The sequence below is a fragment of the Manihot esculenta genome, chromosome 12 (assembly GCF_001659605.2).
Source record: "Manihot esculenta cultivar AM560-2 chromosome 12, M.esculenta_v8, whole genome shotgun sequence".
NCBI lineage: Eukaryota > Viridiplantae > Streptophyta > Magnoliopsida > Malpighiales > Euphorbiaceae > Manihot > Manihot esculenta.
This window is the reverse complement of record NC_035172.2, coordinates 7,573,280-7,584,413: the sequence shown is the minus strand read 5'-3', so window position 1 is coordinate 7,584,413 and position 11,134 is coordinate 7,573,280. Positions and strand designations below refer to the sequence as shown.

The window sequence follows — 11,134 nt, the reverse complement described above, 5'->3', positions numbered from 1 at the left end:
ATTTACTAGTGCCTTAAGTGCTTGAGGATATAGCTTGCTCCCGAAGAAATCAAAGACCTTCCATCGCTAGCTTGGTTTCAATTATTTCCATTGGGGATTTTTTCTGTCCAAAAGCGTCTAACACAAGGTTGGTGTTCTTTAATTTGCATCAAATTGATTTTTGGATTTGCTAAAATATGGCATTGGCTTTAAGCGGCAGCAATTCCCTTCTAGAAGATGCTTGGATTTCAATCTGGATTTGAATTTTGTTATATTTGAGTTGTGGGTATTCTCATTTGGATTTTCTGTCCTAGGCTTTTTATGTATTTTTAAGTTTCAGGCTTTGATTTAAAAAAAAAAGGGAGAAAAAAAAAAAAGTTAACATGGCAACGGAACTCCATTTAAAAACAGGTAGCGAACAAGGAAATTAATTCTTGTTTCTAAGCTTTGAGTAAACAAAAGTAAAAATTGATATATTGTTTGAAAAAAATTATTATTTAGTTTATATAATATAAAACAACAAGTTAATTCTTTATTTTTAAACAATATACAAAAATGTTTGAAATTTTAAAAAATAAACTAATTAATTCGCTATTTAATTTTAAGCATTAAATATTATAAAAAAATTAACAATACTATTAATACAGTAGGAAAATTAAGAGACTAAAACTAATAAATTTTTCTTAGTCTAATAGCTAAAATAAAAAAATAACTTATTTGATAAATTTTTTAAAATCTCAGAATATTCTTCAACCCCAATAAATCGAGTAATAAATTTTCCTAAATAATAAATTTCTCCTTATTTAGATACACATGTTTGAGATCAGATATTTTATGAACTCTTTATGAACTTGCAAACACAAATAATCTCTTTTAAGTTTTCATTAGTTCACCCTTTTTTTCAAAATGTAATTTTTTTTACTAAAATCCTTCATAATACATGGATGTTGGTCAACAACCAACATTTGCTTAACGATCCGCATTCAAACAGTGCTCCTCCCTGCTTTCTTTCTGTTTTTTCTTCTTAACCATGCAATTTTGACTAGTACCTTTTCCCTCAGAAACCAGTAAGATCCAGTATAATACAATAAATTGCATTTACTTTCCCAGCACTCAACTCTGATATATGTGATTAAAATATCATCTAAGAACATGTGTGTGGGATTCCAAATCCTTCAAGAAACCCATTCATGCATTATGCACACAGACCTTCAATGTCCACTTTTCCCTCTCCCTTTCTCAACTAAAGGCTGTCGATAACAAAAATATGCATAATTAGATCAAGATGCTCACCAATAGATGGTGGCATTGCTCCCCTGCTCCCACAAATATGGTTATTCATATATATGCATAGAAATTCAGACGGAACAGTTGATGCCCTCGGCAAGGCTATCAGCAGCTCTGCTCAATAGAGGAAATCCCACATTCAATCAGCTACCTTCAACAGGTGATTCAAAATTTCAGAAGACTTGGCAACTAGAGAATTGGGACACAGGCTCGAAAATTTGTCCAGAGCCATCTATACAAAAAAACAAAAAAAAAAAGGAACAAGAAAACCATAACCACTCTTGGACGTTGAGACTGAGTGATATTTGCCTTCATCTACATCAACAAATCACCCCACGTGAAGATTTGAGTCCAAAACAGTGCCTGGATTAAGTCGACTGTTACATCTCTTGCTAAAACCCAACCCCTATTTCCTCATCCCTTGTGATTAAGGGAAGAAGAAAGGAAGAACAGGATGAGTTTATCACATATATAGCATATACCATAACAAACCCAAGGTTCACGAGACATTTAGTTTGATTCATCATCATTGGCGCAGAAAAGAAAAAAGATACTTCAATTTTTGGCACAGTACTCATGAGGACATCATTAGGCACTACAGATCATCTCCTAAGACCATTCACACGAACAAACAATAGAAAAATATAAATAAGAAGGGCCTCTAGCTTGTGCAAGCACAACATCTTATCAGCACTGTAAAATTGAACAACAGGCAACAATAACATACTGGAGCTAATGTGCAAGAAAAAGTACCTCCCAATTACCCATCATGATTATCTGTCATCTCTTCCTTCGCTTTGTCTCCACCTAGCATAAAAAACCAAGACAAGAAAAGTACATCATAAAGAGTAAAAGGACAAAAAAACAGAAAAGACTAATAATCCTATATTAGAAACAATCAAGAATCAAAATATCAATTGAAATGAATTTTCTTTTCATAGGAATTAATACATATATTCTTCTTCATTCAACACACAAACAAAGCATTCTTTTCCAAAGCATTTATCATAAATCCACTGGCAAAATATGCCATTTAAACTTACACAGGCTACACCTCCATCTTTTGCAATAAAATTCACTAATTATTCAGAACTTCTAATGCTTCTGATAAATTAACTTCCATAAATACGACTTAAATCCTTTAATGAATTAACATTATTTTCTCTCTGACCAAAATTGGCAAAGCACAGGGAATACAATCTCCCCACAAAGATTGGCATCCGATTTTGCCACCTGCTCATGAGTGTTAGATAATTTCATGACTCGGTCAGATATATGCATCATACAGATAAAATAATCACTAATTATGGACACCAATAGGACTACAACATTTAGCTCCATGCAGAACTCGAGGAGATGAGCATTCGAATATCTAAACAATCAAATGCCATCCCAAACTCTCAAGCACAAAGATTTACTAAGAGATGCAAAATAGAGATAAGTTTCAACAGAGAAAGCTAAAGCAAGTTATAAAATCAAAAATACCAAACGAGTATCATGTTAGATAAATAAAGAAAGTATGCTAGGGTTTACCATGTCAGATACTTGTACAGATAATACTTATGCAAATAAGCAACTTAGGAAAGTCAAAATAACATGGGAACACCTTAGAAAGACACCAGAAAGTTACTAGTTTCTGCAACCATCAAAAAATGTTTTCTGTTAAAACTAAAATCTTTTATATATAAAATCCATGTTGAGCAAATCACCAGTAAGTGTAAAGAAGCAAAACCTATAAAGTAGAAATAGAAAATTACACAATATTTCGCTTCCACACAACAGAGAAGATCTAAAGGAAATGGACATGTAGAGTTTTTAGACAACTAAACTACAAGATCCCATCCCAAATTCTAGAAGTATCATGTGATAAGCAGCAAAAGTAATGTGTAAAATTTAATAGGATGAAATTGTAAACAAAGTCTGCTATGGTAAAAGTACCAGTCTGATTATTGTACATATGACATTCTCGTTCCCGTGTGTATGCATGTGAGTTAGTCAAAATAATTTGGCAGCACTTCAAGAATGCCATCATAAAGTTACAAGTTTCTGCAAACATCAGGAAACCCTTTCACAAAAATTTTTTTTTGTATATAACACTATAACCAGAAAGCAACCAGTAAATGTTAATATGCTAAAGCTAGAAGCAGACAGCTATGCTGGCCATTGCATGCCATTTCACATTAAAATGGCACTACTGATGACTTTTGTTAGCTAAAAGAAATGGTAACAGCATGCTTGGTGGAACATATGGAGATCTTTTAATGTAAGGTAATAGCAATTACAGTATCAAAACTTCTCTGATTCACCAATTTCGTGAGGTGAAGAAGGGGCGGGGGTGGTTTAAAGGTATGGAGGAACTCCAAAAACCTTACCTTCTTTAAAAACTAACTTCCTCTGACACATAGTGTAAAGCATTACTACACTAGTTTACCATGATCAAGCAAGAGCATACTGACCATTGATGGAGAAAATTAAAAAGGGGAAAAAAATCGACTAAGCAAATAAAAAACCAATTTCTCAACAGAGTATAGGAGCTCAAATAATCACTGCTGCATAGACATTGCCCTCAATAGAAACAGAACCTGTTTGAAGTCCAACCTCCTAGGTAGTAGGTGGTACTTTTCACTGCCACCAACACATCCATTCCAACCTTTCAATTTATCCCTAAATATAAATGAAAACTATCAACTAGGATGAACAAGGTCACACCAATTAAGCTGTTTCCTCTAATCCAACATTCAATGATCTAAATTAACTAAGCATGTATTCTATTTGCTAATCCCCTGCTCTACCTTGAAACAATATAACTACACAGTTTAAATTTAATTGCAATAAGAAGCTGCTGGCATGCTTGTTAAGACACTAAAAAAGAAATCCAAATCAAACACCAACCCCGTCCCATGTGCATCAAACCTTTCAATTTATCCCTAAATATAAATGAAAACTCTCTCTCTCTCTCTCTCTCTCTCTATCTAATCCAACATTCAATGATCTAAATTAACTAAGCATGTATTCTATTTGCTAATCCCCTGCTCTACCTTGAAACAATATAACTACACAGTTTAAATTTAATTGCAATAAGAAGGTGCTGGCATGCTTGTTAAGACACTAAAAAAGAAATCCAAATCAAACACCAACCCCATCCCATGTGCATTTGTTCATTAACAGACAAATTAACTCGGCCAATATTCACGTACCATCTGAGGTTTATGTTGCAATACAATTGAACAAGTAAAATGTCATTTGATGGACCATCATGTTAAGATGCATCTTTTCATGCCCGCCAATGGAAATAGTAATGCTCAAGTCAGTAATCCTTAGTTCCAAATGAACTGAACATAATTTGGCCAATCTTCTTATGTGTGTTTGAACGTACGAAACACAACCAATAACAACAATACCAAAGGCCCAAGAGGCCTTAGAATATTAGTACATGGAACCAAAATTTGGAACTAGCAAAGACACAATCAGCCCAGGATAAACTTTAACACAAATCAGTAGAGCTGCATGCAATATCAGCACAGAGAGTATTGTACTCTTTTACAATGTTTGCACTACTTTAATCGCTTAACGATGTCATAATCACAATATATATGCCTCCAAATTATTGTGGCTCTCAGCTATTTCTTCCATATCAAACTTTATAGAAATTTCCTGCATTCATATTAAGAAGCCCCTATACATCCATACCGTCAAAATCAGTTGGCATTTTCATCATTAGTTACATTCCTATAGGTGACAAAGCTGAAATTTGGTTGCACAGTGAAAACAGGTTATATGACAGGTAAGGTGGGCAAAGATTGTGCAAGACCAAAGCATGAGGTCTAAGACAACAAGCTGAGCATCATCCTATAATCCTTGAGATGAGAATATAACTTGATTGCAAAACTGACAGAGAAAAAGGATGGATGGAGAAACTGAGTACCAAGTTGTAAAAAAAGATTAACACCACGAGAACTAGCAGAACAAAGAATGTCAGCATATTATGCAGCGAAGCTGATCACTAGTTCTCAATTTCCTTCACCCTGCTACAACAACATGATAAATTTGACATCTAGACCCTACTTATTCACCCACACCTGGAGTTGTACTAGGGAGATGGGACACAATGCTCACCTTGCCCTCAACAGATGGTGATACTGGGAACGCGTTCAAAGTTCTTTTGGCATTATCATCAGAGGAACAGTCAAAACACAGAAAGTGATCCAATTTTTTGGCTTCTTCAATTGTCATACCCATACAAGAAGGATGAAACCTGCAATGTATTAGCAAAGCTGTTAGGGAATCACAGTTTTTAGTGTTCTTACTGCTATTGCATAGTCTCTCAAGCACAAAATAACAATCCAATACGACAAGTTGTACTATCTGATTATGCAGTGGATGATATATCACAACTTCAAAAAAGCGCACCACGGTTAAATAAGTGTTCAACCATCAAATCCTGGTTTCGATCTATTTCCATAATGTTTCTACTTAGTAAAATCAAGCATTAATCTCAATCTAATGGATCAGCTAAATGGATCTGTCTATTCCACTTGGTTAAGGATATTAAAGGAAAGTGTCACTTCCAAAATTAGTTGATAGCATAATAAAAATAAATAAATAAACCCAATCAGCTGTGAAAGAGTTCCAAATTCCAATATAAATTGGGTACTTCATCTAAAAGTTTAAACAATCTAAAGTTAACCAGCTTTGACAGACAAGAAACACAATGTTACCATTAATCCAAAAAAGTTCAAAGAACCCATCAAAACTCCATGAGACCTTTCTTAATACTACAAGTAAGAAAGTTCATGAATCCAATTCATAATAATATGATGTTGAAACTATGATAAAAGGTGATTTGAAACTATCCCCAAACACCAGGATGACACATTTTTAAGTAAGCACCTGCAATATAACATAAGTTTTCTGCTTACAACTCAATATCAGGTGTTTATTACTTTTGATCATCAGGCATATGAGATCAATTATTAATCATTCTTAGGAAGAATCCCTATCAAGCATTCTATTTCATACCTTAAGAACCTCCGCATTTATTAGATGATACATTGCCTCAAGTCGTCCACCCCGCCCCCAAAAAAATAATAATAATAATAATTACTAAGAAGCCTGAATCAGACTTTAACTTCTCACACAATTTTGTTGATATGAAAACCAATATTGCCATTTGAAGACTAAAACTTCAAGTTTCTTCACTTTTCAAGCATTCCCTTTCACACTATAAGTTACTAGCATATAGTGTCGATCTGCCAGTGCAGTTAATCCCTTGCCAGTGCAGTTAATCCCTTTAACTTCTCACACAATTTTGTTGATATGAAAACCAATATTGCCATTTGAAGACTAAAACTTCAAGTTTCTTCACATTTCAAGCATTCCCTTTCACACTGTAAGTTACTAGCATACAGTGTCGATCTGCCAGTGCAGTTAATCCCTTGCCTTACACTCCTCCTGAACCAAGTTTGATTCTACTTCTACACAATGGCCCTTGTTTTAGATTCTCCAGACATAATACCTGAACTGGTCTGTGTTCTGGAGCTATGATATCAAGCTAGGAATGACGGCAATCTATCTTGATTTATCACATAATTTTGCTGATGTGCAAACAGTCTATTGTCAATTGAAACTGATTTGATGTAGTTACCTTGACATCATGAGTCGAAAAACTAGTATCCATGCAAGGCTTAAACAATCAACTAAAATAAATTAATTTGGGATAAATAAGAAGGAGCTACAGGTAAAATTACAAACAATCCTAATATGTGAAACCATGTATTGTGGAAATGTATGGATAGAGGAGGAGGGAAAAAGAGAAAAAATTTGACAAAACCCTACTACAGTGACAGCTCAATGATTATCTCAAAGTGTTGCAGGCTTGCAGCTTGCTGAAGTTGGTGCAGAACAAATAATCTGCATCCTAGGAATGGCAAATAATCTGATCCAAGGTACAGCATCACTTGGCTCACTTAAGTTAACTAAGTGTTTAACCAGCCAAACAGAGGTTTAAATTGAGCGCAAGGTTATAAGTATATCAATAATGGAAATACTACCATGAAACATTTGATTAACAGACCAAAAGGACAGTATGTCGGACACTAATTCAAAATTCATGTGGCTTCTACAAATTAAAAGATCAACAGAATATGTAAATGTAATCGTTGCAATTTAATATATATAATTCTTGTTAAAAATTGAGAGTCCGCAAAAAATTTACCAATCTTTGCAACCCTCGCACTGCACCATTAGATCATCTGGATTGTATGGCATCTCACATTTACAGTACCTTACAAGGAAGAAAAAAGAATCCAGGTCTCAGTTGAATAATCCAATTACTTCAACACTTAAAAACCTACAAAATCAATTCAAACCAAATAACAGAAAATGCATAAGAATACTCACACAGCTACCCGATCAGGGGTGAACCCACCAGTGGCAGCCTTGTATTCAAATCTACAGAAGTAGTCCTCAGCTCCAACATTTTCAAGCTTAGTGTAGTTCTTGAATGAGTGCACGATGCACTTGCCTTCAATTGTGTGTGCACTTTGCACATCGTAGTGGTCCGATAAAAAGAGCTCTTTTGCCCCATGGAATTGACGGCGGCCACCAATGGACTCCTCCGGCCGATAGTACCACCGGACACGGACTTTGACATTATTGCGATGATCGGCCTCAATTTTCTCAACTCGTGCGACGTAGGGAGGCTTATCGGAGTCCGATGGGCGCATCAACACACAATCACCAGCTGCAACAAAATGAACAAAACATTGAATGATCAAAAAATAAAAATTAGACAATATTTCTGCAAAATGGGCAGTTCAAAAATTATCATAAAAACGAGATTTTGGGGTTTTTGAGAATAAGCAATAAAATAAGCAACTTCCACGGTCTTCAGAGAGACCCAAACGGGAAAACAAATGACCCAATATTAAAAATGATGAAAAACAAAGTATGAAAACTTCCATTAATACTGGGTTTTCAAAATCTTTAACGTCAAAAAAAGGAAACAATATGAGAATATGGGTTCTAAAAGGGGGGAAAAAAGATGAGAAATTCATGGGTTCCTAAAGCCAAAAAAGAAATAATGGAGATTCCACCAATAGAGAGAGCGAGAGAGAGAGAGAGAGAGTACATACGTCGAACAACTTTGTTGGTGCCTTTGATAGTGTAGGAATCGAGGTCTTTTTTGCCTGGTTTGGTTTTGGCCATGAATCGATTGATGTGGCAGGTCCAGAGGAGTTAGCTTTTCCTGGAAGATAGAAATTGATAATGGAGGTGAAATGTGGAAAGCGAAGAGGCAAAATGTAGAGGATTGAGAAGGTTTTGGTGGGGCTTAACTTCTGAGAAAGAAGAGGGAAAGGAAACGAAACCCTAGGATCTGAATTCTGAGCAGAAGAGCTTAAACTTAGCTCCGCGCGAGAGAGAAATGGAGGAATAGCGTGACGTCGGTTTTGCTGCGATGTGAGGAAAGTAATGATAGAGGACACGTCACTGTCCATTTTGTGCATCTGCATTACGATTAGGATGTCCTCCTATGTCCGTAATGGAAGAATATTTTTTTATTAATTTTATAATTATTTGATTTTAAAAATATTAAACTTTATTAACTATCAATAGATATTACGAAAAGACTTTTTAAAAATAGTATTAAATTAAATAAAATTATAATAATTAATTTATATATTATTATAATATAAAAAAATTATAATTTTGAATCAATAAAAAATTTACAGCTAATTATCTAAATTTTTACAATTAATTCTTATTTAATTTGTATGATAATTGTGTGTTTGATACTATTGTTGGTTTTTTATTTGTTTATTTTTTAAAAATTAAAAACTATTTATAGTTTTTATTTTACTGTTTTTGCAGAAACTGTTTTCTGTAAGGATTATTCTAACTTTCTAATCGTTTTATATATTGGTTAATGCACATTGATAGATAAATAAATAAATTGTAAAATTAAAGGCTTCATTTTATTATTATAATAAAAAATATTTTTTTATTAATTTAATAATCCTTAATATATATTTATTCAATTTAGTATCACTTAAGACAAATATTACATATAGCTCAAAATAATTTTGAAAATCCTTTAATAATTTAATACAACATCTATTATTAAAATTTAAATATTCTAATCTATTATTCTTAAAATCTTATTTAACCAGCAATTAAAATTTAATTTTTCTAAATTTGAATAGACGTATTACTTATAAAAACAATATTTGATATATATTTAAAATATTTTTTAAATTTAAATAATACAACCTATTACCTATTAAAATTACATTTTCTTGATTTAAAATTTGTTTTTTCTAAATTTAAATATTTTATGAAACACATTGAATAATCTAAAAAATATTAGTAAAACTCTTTTTTTTCTAAAAATTTAAAATTAATTTTCTAAAATTAACTAGTCTAATACAGAATTTCAATTATATAATATATTAATAATTAAGTAAGATAAATAAAAGTATATATTATTTTTTAACAATAAAAAATAATATATAAAAATAAATTAAATAATGAATGAATAACTTACATGAAAAGAATTTTGAATAAAAGCCTTGAAGTTGAGAGTTTGAATATTAAAAGTAAATTTTGTGGATTACAAAATAATAATAAAAGAGAGGGAAACATGGGTGAAGGGCTAGGAAAAAATATTGAAGGGGTTGGGCTTTGTTTTATTTAGGGTTTGAAGAGAATTTTAAAGATTTTGAGGGGCCTATGGGCCTACTTGCCTTCATACTAGCTCCAATACTACTAGAGAGTATAAAATTATTATGGGCATAAATAATCAAACTGTTTGTGAGATACTTGAGATTCGGCCTAATAAAATTTTGATCAGATTCAGTTTGATTTATAAATAAATCAAAATCGAGCTTAATTTTTAGACTCATTTCTTGAGCACTATAATATTTAACTTGTTAAGACTCGTAAGCTTGGCTCATTTCCAGATTAATGAGTAGACTCACGAACATGCTCGTCAATAGTCTCGTTAAAAAGACTGAAATTAATATCATAAGAGAACTAAGCTAAACTCTGCATATACTTTTATGAGCCAAATCTAAGTTTTTTAAAGTTCAACTCTATATAATTAATTACACTATTACTCTCTTCTTAGCGAGTTCTGCCTCTAGACGAGCAATCTATTTATTTTAAGCTTGATTGTCTTGGAGAAGTCCTTCCAGTCAACTGATATCCCCCTCGTACTTTTTTTTAGTGTGATGGCCATCTGCACAACTTCCTCTTCTTTAGCTTTCTTAATGTCGTTGTGGGCAACCTCCTGAGTATTAGCCATCTTACCCTCCAACTCCACTAGAGCACTGAGAAGCTATATATCAAAAATAAAATATAAAATAAGTTTAAAAAATACTAAAAATCAATCATTGATTAAGGAAAAAATAAGAAAAACATACAAAGAGGACTTGTCTCTTAGAAGCGCCAAAAAAGTCGATTATGGAGCAACCCGGCAATAGAGGTAGGCTTGGAGTCAGGACTCATTTGAAAATGCAGCCTTAACTTATTGGGAATTAAGGCGGTTGGAAGATCATCGCTAGCCCCTCAAGGTGAGCTTTCTTTTCCCTTGCCTTTGCTAGCCTTGTCCGTTGAGGACTTCTTTGGATGTAAGAAAACAAAGTCCCTTTCTGCGAGGGGACCAACTCAGACTCCTTCACTAGCATCCTCTTCTTGTTGGTTGTCCCGATAGGAATAATAGATGGCTCTTGAGCATTCGAGAATTCTTCCTCTTTAAGCTCTCAGTGGGCTCTTTAGATGGAGAAGACTATTCCGGGCTTACCACTGCCCTATAATAGGAACATCCAAATCACCCCTAGAAGCAAAAAATTCACAGCCATAGGAGGAATGA

The 11,134-nt window shown here is 33.4% G+C and overlaps 1 protein-coding gene across 11 annotated transcripts; it reads right to left on the bottom strand.

Annotated features, from left to right (window-relative positions):
* Positions 1-882: 882 nt before the first annotated feature.
* LOC110627461 (chromatin remodeling protein EBS) lies at positions 883-8,739 on the bottom strand. 11 transcript variants are annotated; one of them, XR_002489892.2, is made up of 7 exons: positions 8,400-8,739; positions 7,666-8,008; positions 7,481-7,549; positions 5,383-5,521; positions 2,800-2,902; positions 2,020-2,073; positions 883-1,875 (listed from the first exon to the last, which is right to left on the bottom strand). XR_002489892.2 is itself a non-coding variant. In XM_021773774.2 (6 exons), exons 1-5 carry the CDS (start codon positions 8,470-8,472, stop codon positions 2,047-2,049), a joined length of 651 nt encoding a protein of 216 aa, XP_021629466.1. In that variant the 5' UTR covers positions 8,473-8,737; the 3' UTR covers positions 883-1,875; positions 2,020-2,046. The 11 variants fall into 11 exon arrangements, 7 of the variants coding, with proteins under 7 accessions (XP_021629466.1, XP_021629467.1, XP_021629468.1 ...); XR_002489893.2 differs by having other exon boundaries at positions 883-1,629; XR_002489894.2 differs by having other exon boundaries at positions 883-1,417.
* Positions 8,740-11,134: the final 2,395 nt, after the last annotated feature.

What these genes read in the sequence shown, in the direction of transcription:
- LOC110627461 (XM_043949072.1), bottom strand. Translation starts at nt 8,472, where the DNA reads ATGGCCAAAACCAAACCAGGCAAAAAAGACCTCGATTCCTACACTATC. An exon ending in ACCCCTGATCGGGTAGCTGT is followed by an intron (nt 7,550 to 7,665) that starts GTGAGTATTCTT and finishes CTTCCTTGTAAG; the next exon opens with GTACTGTAAATGTGAGATGC. An exon ending in TGCGAGGGTTGCAAAGATTG is followed by an intron (nt 5,522 to 7,480) that starts GTAAATTTTTTG and finishes AATACATTGCAG; the next exon opens with GTTTCATCCTTCTTGTATGG.